Source organism: Cygnus olor, chromosome 3 (genome assembly GCF_009769625.2).
Source record: "Cygnus olor isolate bCygOlo1 chromosome 3, bCygOlo1.pri.v2, whole genome shotgun sequence".
Classification (NCBI taxonomy): Eukaryota; Metazoa; Chordata; class Aves; order Anseriformes; family Anatidae; genus Cygnus; species Cygnus olor.
In genome coordinates this window covers 43851197-43870540 of record NC_049171.1, presented here as the reverse complement: position 1 = coordinate 43870540, position 19344 = coordinate 43851197, and the positions used below count along the sequence as shown (strand labels likewise).

Sequence of the window (19344 nt, the reverse complement as noted above, 5' to 3'; positions counted from 1 at the left end):
ATCCTTAAAATGAAGTTGTCCCAGAGCCTCTATCCAGATGACGGTGACTCCATCTCAGAGCAGGCCGAGCCCTGAGCCATGGGGACAGATGAGACTCGGGGACACTCAGCTGAGGCGGGGACAGCAGCGGGTGAAGCAGCGGTGGCACTTTATTTATTTATTTATCACCCAAACGCAGCGGCTTCAGCGCTCTCCCGGCACCCGCCCCCCGTTCCCGGGCACCGTGCGGGACGGGGGCAGCGCGCTGCCGGTCGAGGGGCGCCCCCATGCTCGGGACCCGTCCGTCCGCTCCGCACCCGGAGCTCGGCGGGGGCGGCCCGGCCCTGCCCGGCCCTGCCCGGCCCCGCTCGGCCCCGCCGGGCGGAACCTGCGAGCAGGGGAACGCTTCGCAGCGCCGCGTGTTGCCGCCCGGCGGCGGCGGCGGCGACGGGCACGGGGCGGTGGCGGCGGCGGCCGCCTCCTTCCTGGGGCCGGCGGCGGCGGAGGCGGCGGGGCCGGGGCAGCGCGGGCCCGGGCGCCTCCCCACGGCTCCTCATGGCCGGCAACTTCTGGCAGAGCTCGCACTAGTGGGTGCCGCGGGTCGGGGGCGCCTCCTCCATTCATTGCCCGGACCGGGGCCGGGGGGGGAGCTTATGGGGCGTGGGGAGGCCCGGGGCATCCGTGGGGTGAGGTGTTTTTGTCCTTAGGGTGGGGTGGTTTTGTCCTGTGCGGTGTTTTTGTCGTTGTGGGCGCAGCCGGGGTTGGGCTGTGTCACCACGTCTCGTAGAGAGCACCCTGAGGTTTAGTTGGGTGCCCAGGGGGCTGCTGGAGGGGGGGTGCTGCTAAGTATAGCCCCAAACCTTTGGGTAACCAACAGTTCTGCACAGTCAGCTTAATTTACTACAGGGAAAGGCAAATCTGCCCTCACTGGCCCCTGCCAGCGTGTTTTCAGGCATCTGACTGTGCAAACCCCAGTGAATGTTTGCTAGAGATGGTCCACGGCTTGCTTAAAGGCTGCTACCCCTTTAGCGCCGAGCCGCAGTCAGTGCAGGAGAAGCTGGATGTAGTGTTCATAAAAAGTTATTGAAAGTGTTTTCCCTCCTTGTAGTTTACAATGGATTTTGGATAAACAAGATCTATTGAAGGAACGCCAAAAAGACTTGAAATTTCTGACTGAAGAAGAATATTGGAAGCTACAGATATTTTTTACTAATGGTAAAATTGTTTTTATTTTTATTTCTGCCGTGTGTTTATATGTTATCTGCCATGTCTAAATGCATTTTTTTCATTTAGAGGATGTCGTTTTCTTTATTATTTTACATATACTTCCCCAGCACACTTTAACAAAGAGCCGGACTGTTGACAAAGCTGTTCAGTTAGTTGTACTAACTTAATTTTAAAAGAACTTGAAGACAAACTGGCTGCATATGTAATGTTTTAACCCATGGTAGAACAAATCATGGTACGTTTTCTGATTTTGAAGAGCTCCTTACCAAAAACGTAGAAGGAAGAGAAGCAAGCAGAAACTGCTAAGCTAGCATATGAAAGGCTCAGCGACAAGCACTAATGCTCAAACTGTGCTCCTTGAGTTTTTGGTGGGTTCTGGGGTTGTGGTGAGTATTTTAGCTGATGTGCGCTGTCCTCTTAAACAGCGCAGCCCACAAGCTTGTTATGTGCATTTAGTTATGTTCTTTGAAACTTGTGCCACAGCCTGTGTCTTGCCTTGCGACCAGTTCCCAGCAGTGGGTGGCTCTCAGATTGCGCAATGTTGTCTACAGCCTGTTCTCCCAAAGAGTTGGGGCTTGTCTGTGAGGTTATCTAAGACTATCCTGCAAAGCATTTAAATGAATGGCTGCATTGGAGCGTATCAGATTACACAGGCACTTAAACTCTTTCCTGTGCAATTGTTCAGTATTTAAAAAGAAGAAGTCTCCCTAAGAGAAGGATGTTGCAAAGTAGTAATTTGTTTGCAGGCAGCTATTTAAATATTTTACATAGCAGTCCTTTAAAGTAACGTTTATTTTTTCAGCTATCTGGTCAGACGTGCTTGAGACAGAAAAGTGAAGTGACTTTGTTAAGGCCACTGCAAGATCTTTTGTCTGTACTGGAATTGTAACTGTGAAAGATACTCATCGTAATGTCTCTCTTAGGTTAGCTGTTTTAAATTGAGTATGCTGCAAATCTGATTGCTGTTGATATGCCTGTGTTGCTGCTTATACAGGACCAGCAAGTCAAGCTAGCAACGATATATCTATTTGATAAGTTCCTGAAACTCCTTGAGGTCAAAACAAAGCATCATAGCTTCCTAATGCAAAAAGAAAAAGTTGGATGCTGATATTTCTAAAACTGTATTTCTGTGTAATTTTCACCAGTATTAATTACGAAACAGGCCTTTTTATGTTTCATTTTAGCATTTTTTCTGGAGTAAACAAAGGTTTACAAAGTAGATAAGTTGTATTCAGTTTGTGATTCTCAGGATCTTTTTCCTTGGCATTCCTTTCCCGTCCTGAAGGAAGAGTTCAAGACCTATGGTAGCTGGAGAATGGCTCTGCTGCTGTCTCCTCTGCACGTGTGTGAACACAGCAGACCCTATAGGGGAGAGTGGTGCTGGACCAACACCTTTTCTGTGGCCATGAGAGGCACCTGCGTGGAGAAAACAGTCTGGAGCTGCTCAGTGTGGGCGGGAGCTCATACAGCATTTGCTGTGTTGGAGCCCTCAATATGTGCTCTATCTCTTCACCTGCCTCTGAATCAGGGGCTCTGCTTTGGATATATAGAGCCTCTCCCATGTCCTACATTGTCTAGGTATGGCTGTGAGCCATGGCGTGACTTGTAGTGTTCAAGAATTCTGCCCCAGGTTGTTCTCCAAAGCAACTGGAAGGTTACCCGGAGAGAGGCAGTTTCCTGCTGCCTTCCCGTTTGGAAATGATTGCTGTAGATTGGCAAGTGATTGTGCGGCCATTAAAACTGTAAAGAGGGAAAACTCTCATCTTCTAAAGTAGTTCAGAAAAGAGAAATTAATGTTGACTTCTGTCTTTGGGTTACAGAGCTTTTAATCAAGTTTTTGGTTGAAAAGCATATTAATCGATTTCTCTTTCTGGTTTAGTGCAGAAGCTGTGAAGTTTGTGGCATAGGATACTCAAGACATTTGGATTTGGAACAACATTTTTTTACTTAAAAAAAAAAAAAAAAACAACAGCAACCTGAAACTACTTATTTTGTAAACATAAGGGAATAAATAACCCAATAGCTTCTTTAAAAATATTTCAAAAATGAATTGCGAGTATTGGAATTTTTCCCAGTGTATAAAAGCTTCCATTTCATTAAGTTTCTCTAGGCTTTTGTCCATTTTTTTCCCTAAACCTCACTTGATTTTTCTCCGACAGCAGATGGCCTATCTGCTCCTGAAAATCCCATGGGAGTGAGAAACATATTTGGAAAATTCTGTTTCGCTTGATATTTGGATTTTTCTGATGCCCTAGTATTAGGACAGCTTTTTAGCCCCATCATCAAATCAAGATACACTGATAGATATTTTAATGCTTGTGCAGACACTCTGTTCTGGACTTGACCTCTTTTCTGGCAGTGTTGCCTCTGAGTCCTACGGTTACTGGCAAGCTGGTCTCAATTTGGCATCCTTTATCTTTAGGAAAAGAGTGATATGACATAGAAAGGGACTTTACAAGGCTTTGAGTAATCATAATGGGTGACAAATTAGTTACCTTTCTGTGTTTAAAAAAAACCCAAACCCGATGTCAATGCTGATCAGGATGATTTTCTCCTACGTTGATTTGTTTTCCAGCCAGCTTCGTGTTTGCATGTTTTTAAAATTTTCATTAAAAGGGAGTGTAGTGTGTACCGTGGCTATTCCCAAGGAGGAAGGGATGGGAAAGAAGCTGGACCTTTAGAAATTCTTGTATGCTTAAGTGGAGACTAAGTATTTAGCAATTACTGGTAATAGAGTTGTTTGCTTTTCCCATCGATGGTTGCTGCCTTGGTATTGCTATATATACGCTTAAGTGTATATATACACTTCTATTTTTATATATATAAAAGTGTGTGTATACAAACATATATAAAAGTGTGCATATATATATATATCTAAGTATGTATACTTATAGTTAGGTGTATATTAAATGATCATTTTGGACATTCCAGACGAGGGAGGAAAATAAGAAGAGGGAGTCTTAACACAGCCAACCGAGCCTTGCTCAGAATAATGGCTGTGAAGAAGTATAGGAAAAATAACAAGTAACAACCTTATGTTTCGCTCTGTCATTCTCTATATCCAACCCCTGCACTTAATCCCAGCTTGATGCATCTAATTTGCTTGGCACCTTTCCTTTGCCTGGGAGGCCAAACAAGAGCTACCTGCACAGATGACACCAGGGTTATTTCTTGGCCAACTGGCAGAGGACCACTGTGATGGAGCAGCTGACTGAGCTGACTGCATCCTCTGGTCTCCCACCCCCCTCTCCCTGGACTAAATATGTCGTTTCTTTAACACCTGCTGCCTCTGCCAAATTTAATGACCATGTTTGTGTTGGCAGCTTTAGTTGTTTGAAAAAACACATCCATTTAGCATGGCCCAGAAAAGCATAGAGTTAGATTTCAAGCATTTGGGTTTCTTTTGCTATAAAATGGAATACCCAAACTTTACCCTTTGAGATTTGTGTTGTCATCTTCCTAAAGGTCATGCTCACTTTGTACATGATGAAGTCAAGTAACCGTCCCCTCTTTTAAGGTGTCCACAAGCCTCAAGATCCAGTAGTACTTCTTCACCTCCAGGTCTGTAGGTTTACAGCAACATGTTTTCTCCCTGGAGTGGTGTATCTGAACTGAAGCAGAAGGCTGTGCTGCTGCTCCTTAGAGTCCCCAGCACTAGTTGTGTTTTGAGATCCTTTGCTATTCGCTGTCAAATTGTTGTAAAAACTCAATTCAAGCTTCTGTTCATTTTATTTTATTTTTTTAAGTTATCCAGGCTTTAGGTGAACATCTTAAATTAAGACAACAAGTTATTGCCACTGCTACAGTCTACTTCAAGAGATTCTATGCCAGGTAGGACTGTTTATTATGATGGTACAAGAATAAAACATTTGTTAGGCACATTTTGGTAGCCCTTTAAAATTCTGTATTAAAAACAGTGCCACTGTTGTTTTCTGGATGGTGTAAAGCTTTTATGCTAATAAAAGTTAACTTAAGCTCTGCTTTTCAAAAGGAAGTGTGGTGCTCTTAATAGATTAATCGTTCTACGTGTGTGAAACAACATATTATAATTTTGTTATAACGTTTCAGATATTCCCTAAAAAGTATAGATCCAGTATTAATGGCTCCTACGTGTGTGTTTTTGGCATCCAAAGTAGAGGTATGAAGTATTACAATTTTTTAATGTAAAATTATGTGATGTATAAGAGTGAAAAAACATTTAGGACTTTTAAAATTTTTTTTGTCATTCTTCATGCTGTGTGGGTTGAAACCTTTTTTTTTTTTGTATGGATTTCTATAGCAGTTCAGGAAAAGGAGACAGAAGGTCTCCAATCGTATTATTTAGTATTTGATCTTTCTCAATTTTGTCTGAATTACTAACACTGAAGGGCCTCTGAAGATTTGAAAGAGTATTTTAAATGTCTGTTTACATATTTACACGGACTATATCTTAAATTGTTCAGTTTTGCTTGAGCGTCTCCTTTCTGGTGTGTTTTTCCTTATTTATGTTTACTCAAACTTTAAAAAAGAATTAGTTTTTTTTTTCTTAATTGTCTTTTTTAATTAAAAGCATGTTGTAGCTCATATGCTATCTTTGGGAAGGAACTGACTTGTTAGGATAGTGGTAAGAAGGCCTCAATCCTCCACCGTTAGAAAGTCCACTTTAAAGGTGGCCAAAAGTTAGCATCAGCCAGACACTGTTCCTACTTTTCTGTAATGGAGGACATTTTTGGGGAGGTTGAGAAGTGTCTGCGTGATAGGACCAAAAAAAAAAAAAAAGATCAAGTCTATGATATGTTAGCATTCGTGAATTTCATGGGAGGAACTCAAATACCTAGAAATAGTCCTGCTGAACTGATGTTCATACGTGATACTGCTGTCTATACAAATATTGTGATACCTTCCAGTGTTTGGAAGAGAGAAAGGAAAGGAGAAAGACAGAATATTGGAGAAAGTATTTTTTTTTTTTTTTTATCAGCCTGTTAACTAAGCCTTTAAGAAAGTGCAGTGCAGACATAACGTATGTGTAGAGATTTACCTTGTATTTTAGAACAAGTACTAGAAGATAAGTGTAGCCTTCCTTATGCTAAGGCTTCTGCAAATTTAAAGGGCAGCTGTAGAGGTAATGATTCTGCTGTTCGCATCTCTGAAAGAAAGCTTTAAATGTTTTTTTTTTGGCTTGCTGAGACCCTCTGTGGAGAAGCTAAGGTTTCATGGAAACATAATAAAAAAGGTAGAAAATGACAGGTTTATAAACATGATTTTCTCTCGAAGTGGGATGGGAAAAAAGGCACATGTTATTGAAGCTTCCTTGTCTATTTTATATGTAGGACGTTACCAAACTAATCTTCAGGTATTGTGGCTTAGTACCTTTTATAAAAGTTTACTTTTCCTCATTCTTCGTAACTCAAACAACAAAGTAATAAATGGAAAATATCTCTTTAACTAAGATCATGTAATTTACTCTGTTAACCTTTAAAAAGAAAAAGAAAAAAGGGAAGAATGAGAAAGGGGTGGGGAAAAATGTAATACTGCATAAAGAAGGCCATTATTTTAATTTGATAACAATGTGAATAAGTGGTATTTCTGGTGGTTCACCTCATTTACCGTTCTTTTTCTTCAGGAGTTTGGTGTTGTTTCAAATACAAGGTTGATCTCTGCTGCTACTTCTGTATGTAAGTATTAGTGATTTTCATTGTACTGTGTTTATTAAGTCATGGGTGGTTACATGTTGACTGCTAGGAGCCAATTAAAGCTATTTAGCATAAATAATTTCTGGTTTTAAATATGGAATCAGAAGGCTCCTTTATTAGTTTTGGTTGATTCTGGTTGGAGCTTGTGACAAGCATAAATAAAAACAAAATAATAAAATCTCTACCTGAGACTGTTAATAAGTAGTAAATTCATTTCTGAACTGCTCAAAGATAGAATTGAAAACGTTGGTCTTTATTTGTCTGTTATAACGGGTATGTTTCCATGGAAATACCTGTTTGCAGAATTTTTACTAGGCTACACACCTTCTAACACTTTAAATCCTTTTTAACCGTCATAAAATTAGTCTTTATACATGATACTTATTTCTAAATGTACATTTTAAAACCTAAATATTGTTCACAAAGTTAAAATGCAATAAAATCATACTGTAGTTACTCAATTTTCTGTCTTTCCCACCTGCCTTATATTTCCCAGTTCCTGTAACTTGCATCTCATCCATCAAGTTCTGGAAGTGATGGCTTTCTTAACTAGATGCAATAATTTGACCCAGAAGGTCCAGCTGCTCTCAGTAGGCTGTTTGTCACTATGCTCTTCAAAATGTAGGTCAGGGCTTTCAAAATCATGCTTAGCTGCTGAGGGGACAGGTGACTGGCTGCATCTGTAGCTTCCGCATGCATTAAGTGTATCAGTCCATGGGGCTGGCCGTATGACAATTCCGCCACCAGGAACTGAAACACATCTTCAGTGCCAGCTTGACCAAGACCAGTACTGGATTTAGCAATGAAAGCGCTATTTTTACAGCGGAAGCATCTCAAAGCACAAATCTGTGTGGCTGTTTCAGTACACGAATTAGAAGCTTAGATGCATTTTGGCAAATATGCAGCAGTTGATTTTGCTTTGACTTCTACTCTTGAGCCATGCTATTTCTGAAAATCCCAAGGCTTGGAATCCCACAGAAAATTACCCTCGTGGTTCTTCCTTCAGATAGAGAAAATCCCTGCGTGCCCCAATGAGCGCTCTGCATTTTATGGAAGTGGGGACAAAAAACGATGGGCTTTTTCCCTAGCATTTATGAGTCTTTTAATCTACCTGGTCTCCCTATACCAGAGATGCTTTATCAACACACATCCATTTTTTTGGAGGCCTCAATACAAAAGGAGAAAAAAGATGAGATGTGACAAGTAAAAGGAAAATAGCAGTACAAACTGACTAGCATAGTAGTGGTCGGTTTGCTTTTTGTTAGGTAGAAATGTTGGAATTGGTACCACAGGCTTCCTCTGTAAGGAAGATACCTCAGATTGGTTTCTTGCAAACTCTTCAAAAACTTTTCTTTCCATTTCCACAGCTGACTAAAAGGACAATTCCATATGGTTGTCTCCAGCATGTTTTGTGGAAACAAATGTCTTGTATCCATACTTTCCCCTCAGTTTGGTGTTTACTATGCATTTCTTTAGTTTGCGTGCTTCTCAAGAAGCCTGTCTTATGCATTCTTCTCTGTCTTGAAATCATTAAAATTTCCAACCATCAGCCTAACCTTACTGTCCTACAGCAAATATTTTAGCAAAGTCCACCACAGGTCTAAATGTTGAAATGCTTTTTATCCAAGTGAATTGGATAATCTTTTTATCCAAGTGAGTTTTATATGGATTTTCCAGCAGTAGTATTAATTCATAATTGACTATCTGCCATTAACATCCTGGAAGTGCACAGCACTGCAAATGTTTGATGTTACCTGTTTTTCTTTGGAGAACATGGACTTAAAATAGTTTTTACACGTTTCACTTGTAGAAATCTCAAATCCACATCTTCAAGTATATTTAAGTTTATTTTGCTTGGCAATCTAATTTCAGATCACTCTTTTGCTGCTTAACATAATTCTTAATGGTGCACTGAATACCCGTTCTCCTTGTAAAATGCACAAGGATAATTAAGTATCTATATCAGGGATCATCATAAACTAGAAAACTGAGGATATATTTGAATGTTCTCTTGAAGACAAGATCATCTTGAATTGTGTCATGTGCCTAAGTAGATACTTTTAAGTGGGAAAACTAAAGGAGAGAAACACCCTTGAAAAATCTCATAATCCAGTCCCTCGGACATATATTTGCATTGTGGTGAATTGACTTCTTGCTTTTAATTTGAGCCTTGTTTTTGCATATCCAACATTTTTACAAGTATGTGCGTACAGGATCTCTTGGCTGGGCTCCTTCCCACCCAGATTTCCCATCTTGCTTTCCTAAGTCTTCATTATATGGTTTAAAATCTTGCATGTTGAAGGATCAAGTCTACCTAAAAAATCCGTGAAAATTCCATTTGGGTTTTGTCTTGGAAATGAGATCGGAGAATGATCTCTAGATTGGAGTGACATCAGTAGGTAGGCAGCTATGTGAATGATAACTTGCAGGAAGTTAGGTACCCATACAGCTAGAGGCATTTAACCAGAAGATTTAATTGTGCCCAGAGCATTAGACAAGTGTCTGTCTGCGTACTTGGGAAAAAAGTGAGTTTGGGGTTTATTTCTCTTGGCCTTTCAGGATCTTAAATCTTATAATTTAACTTTTCTCTTTTAAAACCAAACATTTTCGTGCTGCGAGCGGTTTTGCTGCCAGCTGGATTCAAAGGGCGCTGTGGAGATTAATTAGTAGAATGAGAAATTAGTAGAAGTATTAATTGCATCACTTTTAACATAATGGTTTCTTTTTACTGTAGTGAAAACTAGGTTTTCATATGCCTTTCCGAAGGAGTTTCCTTATAGGATGAACCATGTAAGTATGCTCTACAAACTAGAACTTAATCAAAAAAAATTAAAAGGCGAGTAATTTTTAGGAGGAAATGCTATCCTTTCAAATTCTAGGAAGGAAATATTTTCACACTGATATGTCGGGTTGCTCATAATCAAACCAAAATTAATTATTAGAAAAGGTAATTCTAAAAGTACTAAGTCTTGTATAACCTCCTTTCCTTAAATTGGTGAAAGGAATGCTATAAAGAGAACTGAAGCGACTGAGAGACTAAAATACCAATTTTTATGCAGTATGATAATAAGAGATTTAACTTTTTTTTAAATCATTTTGTTTACAAGTGCATTGCTCCAGGGAAGATAAATAGTCCTTGCACCTGGGATGCTTCCAAGCTTGCACATTCTGTTAGCCTACAGAAAGCAGTTTTATTTTTGCCTGTAAAATGTAATGGCTTTTGAAATTTTTTTTATTTATTATTTAAAATTTAAACTTACTAGTGGTTTTCAAGGCATTCTCAGTCTCAATGTTAAAGAATTCTGTAGGCTTTCTTGAAACCAGTATTGCTTTATGTTGTAGTATTTTGAAAGTAAATGCATCTATTTATTCGTGTTGACTATGACAAGTGCTACTTTTTTGTGATTTTGCTTTTCACCAAACTTAGAAAGCCAAATTATATATCAGAATACAAAATATTTGTAAAATAGCAGTGCAATTTCATCACAAGCACTTAAGGTAAAGTCAAATGAAAATATATTTTGGAGTACTTTTCCTGTAGCATAGTTGAGTCTTTATCTTGATATAACTAATATATCACTGCCTCTATGGAAAAGGAGAGTTTTTCTTAAATTGCTACAATTGTACAGAATATTTCATATGAAATTAAATATGAAAGTACATGAAAAGTTGATTTGGCATGTTAGTGGCATGCTGAAAAAGCTCTAATTCTAGGAAAGGACTTCTGTATTTCTTCTAAGTGCTTATAAACTGGGAACAATTTTCTGCTTGCTTCTTAAAACAGATCTCAGATGAGTACTGCCAGTAAAATAGTCTTTGATAGTAATCTTGATCCAAATGGTTCAAATGCATTGCTATTATGACTGGGGTTCATTTATAATGGTGGTAAGGTAATGCCCGATAGTAGTTTGATTTTTGCTTGGTTTTGTAGTTTCCTATGAAATGCAGTCAGGAGTGTTGAAAATACAGGTGTTGAGAATTCCTGTGCATTCATGATGTTAAGCTGGATGCTATTGATTCATTCTGCTATCTGAAACATGCTACTGTTTAATTGTGATTTTTACTTCCTTGCAGATACTAGAATGTGAATTCTATCTCTTAGAATTAATGGTAGGTGAGGTTTTCTGTTCTAACTGCCATCTCAGTTTACTCTTTGCCTATTTAAAATGTTTTGAATTTTGTGCTATGGAATATGTATCGTGCTGTCGTCTTTTTTTTTTTCACACCAATTTTAGAATGATGTTCATGTAGATCTAACATGTACATTTTCAGCAGCATGCCATAATAACTGTGCTGTCATCTGGGCTGAGCAAGGACATTCTCAACAGTTTGCATTGAAGTTTGCATTGCTCAACAGAAATAATGCAGATTGTGGGAGCAGTGGGGACGGGGAGCGTGTGTATCTCTGTGTCCTAGTGTCTGGAGCACTATTGGGAAGGGTAAACCCTAAGCTCTTTTTTTCACCTCTTTTTTTTTTTAAAGAGAGGTAACAGTACATTACAAAATTCTAAAACAGAGAGTAGGATGTTGGTGTCCTTACTTGCTCAGAAGAATGACCAGTCAAGAACATAGTCATATTCCTGCTGTGTTGAATGTCTACTGATTTTATAATCCCTTTTTAGATATCCTGCTTACGTTTAGTTTATACCCCTGGTATATATGTCACTAGCTCTTGTGTTTTGTATATTGGAGTTTCAACACAAGTAACTGCATTTACAAAAAGTTACGTTTTGGGAATTAACTTATTTTTCCAATATGCTATGCAATATATAGTATCTGTAATAACTGTCTCTCAGTGTCCAGCTTTTCCCTGTAATATCCATGCAGTTGACTTCTTTCAGTGAGTTATTCCTTGTTGTATACATCAACCTGGGCCTGGAAAAGAAGGATTTCAGGGCCCTGGATTTTTTTTCCTCTTTCCAAACCAGTGTCAATTATTTTGGCATGCTTTCCATGTATGGTATTTAGTGACAGACTGTTTTCTGGCAGTGTTTTTTATTTCCAAGTGGGAATTACGGGTTTGTAAGCAAATGAGGTTTCACTGTGCTGCAGATGTGGCTTTCTGTGTCTCTTGGGGAAAAGACATTGACAGACTGGCAACCATGCTATATAATGGTATTCTAGAGAGAGCAGTGCCCTCATTATAGCAGGGTTAGGTGTCATAATGCTACTTCAAAAAGACAGTAATTGATTTGTGAATCAAATGTCTTTAATGTGAGCTGACAATACATTCTCTGTTGTAATCTTAACTTTTATCCCGTTGATATTTTTCCTAGGACTGCTGTTTGATAGTGTATCATCCATATAGACCTTTGCTCCAGTATGTGCAAGATATGGGCCAAGAAGACATGCTGCTACCTCTTGCATGGTAATGCAGACAGTGATTAATAATAGTGCCTCCTTTCAGCAAGAAAGCAAGTGTTGAACAGTTATGCTTCAGAGGTGGCTAAGCAATAACAGGCTTAATATTGCAAAGAGTACCCTAGTTAACCTATGCAGGTATATGTTACTGGATTAAATTATTGTCCTTGTTGTCTCTTAACCCTCTCTAATGGTTTTAAATTGAAATGGTCTAGTTTTTATTATTAGACTAGCTCTAATAGCACAGTTTTTATGCTATTGAATGATGACTATGAGTAGACAACTTTTCTTTCTGTTAACATCTGCTTTTGGTAGAAGTAGTAAGTTGTTTCTTAACTAGGTTAAGCAGAACTCCTTAAATACTTCAATTGTTTCTCAAATACAGATAGTCGATAAAAAAAATATTGCCTTTATGTTTGCCTTAACTCGCTTATTTGTGAAATGGGGATAGTTATTTTATGGTATAGGTGAACACCCTCTGCAGAATGATATTTGTGATGCTATAACATAGTGCTTCCAAATAAACTTCTGCTGTGACTGCAAGGAAAACAATTAAAGTCTTTATTAGATTTTTACAAGGGGAGAGATCTCAGCTGCTCTATTTTGCCCTGCAGACTTACTGTTTCTACAGTTCGGGAAACTGACAAAACATTTTAAAACTGACAACAGTTTATGAATCTCATAGTCTAAAGGTGAATTTTTGCTCTGTTTTGCACAGGAGGATAGTGAATGACACATATAGAACTGATCTTTGTCTGCTGTACCCTCCTTTCATGATAGCTCTAGGTAAGTAACACAAGCAATATCCCTGTCTTGTTTAAATGGATGCCTTCTGCACGCTGTCTCATAACAAGTATTCCTTAGAACGCCCTCATAAGCTTCTCCAGTCTGTTTCATACAGTAGTGGCAGCGTAGTCGTGCCATTTAGAAAGTCTTGAAGAAAAATTGGATAATTAATCCAGGGTTTTCTCTGTTGAAAACTGGATGAGGTTGTTTGCAGAGGAAATGAAGAATGCTGAACTCCATAGTATTTTGCCTGACATATGATGTTTCTAAATGTGTTGAGAGTGGATTTTTGTTCAATATTCATGTCACCTGATCTTTGCAGCTTGCCTACATGTGGCCTGTGTTGTCCAGCAGAAGGATGCAAGGCAATGGTTTGCTGAGCTATCTGTGGATATGGAAAAGGTACTCTTTCTACCTCCTGCCACCTGTTATGGACTGACCAGATATGTTAGCAGTGGTTATAAACCTGTCTTGCATGTGTGAGATACTGACTTGAACTTCATTCAGCGATCACGTTACGCACTGTTGAAATTAGGTAGGAGAGAAAAGAGGTTAGGTCATTCGGTTATCACCCTGCCCTGAAAGTCAAGACTGAAACGCTGCATAATGACAAAGTGCTGCTGGTGGTGCCATTTTTCAGACTGAAATATAAAATCAATATCCCATGCATTTTTTTTGCCAGAAAAAAAAAAATCCTAGTTTTTATCATTCAACCTTGAATGATACTCTAATTTTAAAATTCTAATGCGGGTAATTTTCCGATTCACCTTTCAGTATCTTGTCTACATGTTCTTATTTGCTCCCTGTCAATATATGTATAAAACATTCTTGACACTTTCAGGATGACAAGGACTATGACTTTAGTCAGTGTTAAATGAGGGCATGCCAAGATTATTCAAATGATTTTCCTGCTATTGCAAATTTCATGTCAAATAATCCACTTCATAAACTTATCAGACTTTAAGGTGCAGTTGTTCTGATACCAATAATATTCTTCAACTTAACTAGTTCCTTTTGTCTTTGGTTGACTTCCTGAGTGCATTCGTCCCTCTGTAACCTTTGTTTAGCTCAGGCAAGCAAGCTATACTCATACTCATTCCCCTTATCACACCGTGTCATTCTGCACATCTTTTTCAGTCTGAGTTTACCTTTTTTGAACCTGAGTGTCCAAAATGGAATAGAGTATTTCAGATAAGACTTACTATTGCCCTCTGTGCCCTCAGTATTACACTTTATCCCACTGATGATATCCTGGAATTGTATTTGTATTCCAGAATGCGTCTTCAAATTTAAGCAGTGTGGATGCTATGCTGAATCAAGATCTCTGAATTACACTGTCATGCATGCAAAAGCAGAGTGATAATAGATTGACAGCACAGGAGAAACTACCTATATTTGACAGATAAGGTTACCATAAGCTTGATGTTAAACATGTTTGAATGTTTAAATGTCCCTGTTCTCATACCAATGATACATTTTCTTTTTAACATTAACACACCGGGGACCTCTTAGCTAACTGTAACTTTTGTTTCAAGGATAGATAGTGATCTAGCATTTAATCAAACTCCATGAATTAGGAAGAAGAAAGTCTACTTTATTAATTCAGTGAATGGTGAAACAAATCATGAACCAAATATTGTCCACCTTTTGTGTAGAATATTGCATTAGAAGTTTAGTAGGAAATTAATATAGCTGAGGTGCAGTAGATAGAAAGCTTCCACACTGGTAGAGAATATTTGTGTGTCTGGAAACAGAACATGAACATTCAGTGATTCTTATTTTAAAGAATTTAGATACTTCTTGGCTCTATTTTTGGAAGTAAGGGACTTAGACCAGTGTTTTTTATTATTTTTTATTTACACTGTCTCTCTGATGCATATTGAATGCTGACGGTCATTAGATACTTAATTGGTAATCTGTGCTTATCTAGCTGTAGTCGTGCTGCCAGGTGTCTGTATTTTCCCGGTTGCATGAAGTATAAGCTGTGGCAGTAGAAACAAATAAATAAAAAAACCTTCAGCTCTTGGGTTAGGAGAAGTGGTCAATACAGTGGGAGGAAAATGGAATGGGAGGGAGGGAGTGAAAGCATTGAGGCTTCCATTCACAATTAAACCAAAAACTATTTACAGAAATGGGTGATTACCAGACTGGGTTATACGTGAGATGGGCCTATTTCTGATCTGAAATTGGCGTTTCTTAATTTAAGTCTGGGGCATAGTTAATTAACTGCACACTTAAACTGACTGTGATAAATACAACGTCGCTATTGTCTGACCTTAAAATCTATTTTCTTTCAAATCAGATTTTAGAAATAATCAGGGTTATTCTGAAACTGTATGAGCAGTGGAAGAACTTTGATGAGAGGAAAGAGATGGCTTCTATTCTTAGTAAAATGCCTAAACCAAAACCACCTCCAAACAGGTACTGTCCTTCTATATACTGTACTTAATGTACCTTTCATAGGGAAAATCTGGACTACTATCTTAAGCATGCCTAAATGTTTAATTTGAGGTATAGTGTGTGCTTTTACAACACAGCCCTTTCTGTTATAAGTACACAGTCTGATTGTTCAAGAGCTAGTGCGAAGCAGAATGTTTGTTGTTTTATGGAAAGTGTTAATGTAATTGCAGTGTGATCAATACAGCTTAGCAAATGAAAGAAACACCATTGTGAGGCCCCAAGGAGGGGCCTGATTCTTGGAACAGCGCCTGTTTGCTGTCAGAGTTAATTACTGTGATTAAATATTGCTATTAGGAATCTGCACGTGCAAATTCCTATGCATGAGCTGATGTAATATGAACTATGAAATGTTGATTTCGGAAGTAAATTCAGTGTATGTGAACAGTAATTTCAATACGTTCCGATGCAGCTACGTGCTGAAATTACTTATGCATGCTTAGAATAATCTTTGCATTTTTAGTGAGGCTGCACAGAATATCTTAATCTATTTGCATATATCTTTATATATTTTCCTTCAGAAGGCTTTTACTGCTTCCAGAATGCTGCATTTTTTCATTTGAAAAAGGCAAAAATGCAGTATGATACTTCTTTTCTGAGACTTTTTTTTCTTTTTTTCTTCCTAACAGTGAAGGAGAACAGGGTCCAAATGGTAGCCAGAACTCTAGTTACAGCCAATCTTAAGACATTCCAAAGAATTTCTTTATGGACCACTTTGACTCAAGACATCCTGGGATCTTTCCTGTGTTCATGAAATGGACGGAAGGTTTTAGTAACATCTTTGACAAAGAACTTGAAGAGTAAATAGCTTGTTTGTGTCAAGCATTTTGAAAGCTTTTTCTTTAAAACTGTATCATTTTCTCTGACGCTGGAGTAAACGTACTAAGATTTCTCAGTGTAAGGAATCAAATTTTAAACCAAGCTGCAAAAGATTAACACTATCCACTCAAAACAAATAGTTCATTACTGGTTTCGTTTGCTTTGAGAAAACTGTAGCTTGCCTTTAAAGTGAACTTTTTTTTAAAGAGGCAGTAACCTTGAAACCTAAGTGTAACTATATTAATGACCTGTGTTGTCTTCATTTTGTTGGTGACTGAAGGAAGATAGTGCACTGTATGTTAAACCTATCCATTACCTAGAGTTTTGTTGATTTTTTTATTTTTTTTAAAAGAATCTGGATTCTGTAACCAGTGAAACAGCAGTCCTTCAGAAACAAAGCCTGGAAGAGTCTGCAGAGAATGTTGTTAGAATTCTAATGAAAACTGCAGGAAAGAAATTCAGTTCCTTTTTGGGGTTAGAAAAATGCTTGTTTTATTCAGTAGATATGTCTGGATGTTTTTGCCTTGAAGCCTAGTAGCCCAGCGTACCAGAAAAGTGCAATATGTATAGTGATTCTGCAGTTTTCTTAAACATTTCAAGTGTTAGGAATTAAAAAAACAAAAACCGCCAACATACTTCGATTATTTTTTTTGCAAGTAAACGTACTGTATAGTACAATTGGAATATTTTACAAACAAATACAAATCTGGGTATGATTGCTATTTTTTATTGTGGATTTTTTTTTTGTACAAAAGATATACACTGTTAGTCTGCCTTCACTGTTAGTGTGAATTTACGTGGCTCATTATAGAGGTTATTTAAGAGGATCAAGCTTTTGGTGAACTTCATACTGGCTAATTTTAATTGTGATTTTTTAGGAGCAACTCTTTAGAATAACTGAAATGGGATTCCTTGGTTAACTGTGTGCTGGAGAAAATGAGATTCTTTCAAACAGAAGGCCATATCCTGTGTTCCTTACTCAGGCAGATATCCCACTGAAGTCAGGAATTGGCCTAAATCAAATGTAACAATTTTTAGGTAACTTTGTTTCTAAATAATTTCTGTACAACTTCGTTTTGAATGAGAATGCCGACTTGCCCAAGTATAAAAATTGAACAATAAAATAAAGTGAAGTACCATTGTTGTCCAGCTTCTCTTTTCCTGAAGCAACACGTTTCACTGGTTTAAAATATTGGGAGTTCTTGAAAACCCTTGCTCTGTGACGTGTCATGGTTCAAAAAACAGATCCCTTAAAACAAAACAAACAAACAAAAAAAAAACATACAGATCCTGGTTTTGTAGATAATGTCCTTCTGTAATTGGCTGGTCATTCACTGATTGATAACTTAAGTGTATTTGTATGTTTACTGTGATGTTGAAGGAAATCTGTTAAAAGGTGATGCTAACATGAACAAATTTAACTTCCCCCCATTTAGACATACCCGTCACACAGAAACGTGACTGGCTTAAATTTTTAAACCCAGTCAGTGACAGCTTCATAGGGTAACTAGTTAAAGAACACACACATTTCTCTAGGCAAAAAGCATCTATGCTTGGGCTTGAGTTTGTAAGACAGAACCACTCTTCAAAAGATCCAAATCTACCAACACATGCAAAGCCTGAAGGAAGTATCAAGCACTCTCACTTTAAATGAGAATAACCTGGGTATGGTATCACTACCTGCTTATCCTGTTTTATGCTTTTCCTCAGATGTTACTGGTTGCTGCAAAACAGAAAACAATGAATGAGACATCATGGTGTGACCCAATATAACCATTGTTAATGTTTTGTTGACAGTGTACTCTCAGATGTTTCCAACAAACCCAGCTGTAGTAACAAAAAGAAGCGTTGGCCATCTATGACTGAATCGCGATTAAGTGTAGTTGATTAGATCTCCCTGCTTTGTTCGTCTATATGCTGAAGTTTGGTGGTATGGTCAATACAGCTAGGCATGATTAATTACACATTTTGCTTAATGTTTTCAGTGTATTTCAAATTTTCCACACAACCTGACCTTAATGATTTAAATCAAAAGGCAGCATTAGCCCTGGTGAGGCCTGGCAAGACTCCGCCAACAGTGGGCTTCAGTTGCATCTTTGATTATGTGCCCACAGCACTGTGAAATTGATAGTCTAGGTCATGTTGAACAGGCAAAATTAAAAGACTGTAGGATTTGGCCAAAGCCAACAAATGTGGTGGCATCTGTTACTCCTCCCAATCCTATCTGAAAAAGATGCTTCAGAGTAAGATACCAAGAATTGCAGGGTGATTGACCACAACAAAGTAACACCCACACATCCTGACATTTTAGTTTCATCTTACTTCCATTATTTATCAGTTAAACTAAACCAGTATTTTGGAAATTAGGTTTAATTCTGGTTCTTTACATAAGCTTTTTTCTTTTTTTTTTTAATGGATTGGAAATAAGATAGTGCAGTAAGACTGCTAAAAAGTCAATGATACTTTGAAGAAAAGTGTTACTCACTATTATGACAGCTTTGCTACTGGGTTTCTAATTATTAGAAAAGACGGGAAAGCAACGCTCCCTGTAAAATAGTCAGGGCAGCACAGTTAATGGTTGGCTGTACCATGTACAGGTGCTCTCCTCTAGAAAAAAATTGCATAATTTATTGGAAATAAAATTCTAACAGTTACTTTTTCTTGTCTGTTACCTAAGCTTGGTGGGGTATATTTTTTTACGTCCCTTGCTGTCCATGCAGACTGGCCTGTCAGAATAAAAGAACTCTATGATAAATGAATGTTGCAATACTGATGAGAGCAGAATCAGAAATTTTAATTCCCTTTTCAAGACATCCTGCCTAGTCCTGGAGTTTTGTGTTAGGAGCTAAGTTTTCTAGGGGCCAGAGCAATTTAGCTTTGCCAGCTCTTTTGAACTGCTAACAGCATTAAAAAAATCCTTAGAATTATGACTATGCAAATTTATAGGTGTGGAGGGGGTGGGTTTGTTTTTTTTCATGTTTAAGACATACAAATCGATGTACACAGAAGGAAGGGAGTTAAGTAACTTCCTTGGACACCTCAG

General features: G+C 38.2%; 1 protein-coding gene across 2 annotated transcripts; it reads left to right on the top strand.

The window, feature by feature from the left end:
- The first annotated feature begins 427 nt into the window (after positions 1–427).
- CCNC (cyclin C) lies at positions 428–17438 on the top strand. Of its 2 annotated transcripts, XM_040552033.1 has the most exons (12): positions 428–566; positions 1088–1194; positions 4953–5037; positions 5275–5344; positions 6809–6860; positions 9613–9668; positions 10953–10988; positions 12155–12246; positions 12958–13025; positions 13348–13427; positions 15328–15446; positions 16112–17438. In XM_040552033.1, exons 1-12 carry the CDS (start codon positions 535–537, stop codon positions 16164–16166), a joined length of 852 nt encoding a protein of 283 aa, XP_040407967.1. In that variant the 5' UTR covers positions 428–534; the 3' UTR covers positions 16167–17438. The 2 variants fall into 2 exon arrangements, with proteins under 2 accessions (XP_040407967.1, XP_040407968.1); XM_040552034.1 differs by lacking the exon at positions 428–566 and having other exon boundaries at positions 4961–5037.
- Positions 17439–19344: the final 1906 nt, after the last annotated feature.

Excerpts from the sequence above, each read along its gene's own strand:
- CCNC (XM_040552033.1), top strand. The coding sequence starts at position 535 with ATGGCCGGCAACTTCTGGCAGAGCTCGCACTA. Across the intron at positions 12,247-12,957 it reads ATGCTGCTACCTCTTGCATG|GAGGATAGTGAATGACACAT; the intron begins GTAATGCAGACA and ends TGTTTTGCACAG. Across the intron at positions 13,026-13,347 it reads TCCTTTCATGATAGCTCTAG|CTTGCCTACATGTGGCCTGT; the intron begins GTAAGTAACACA and ends TGATCTTTGCAG.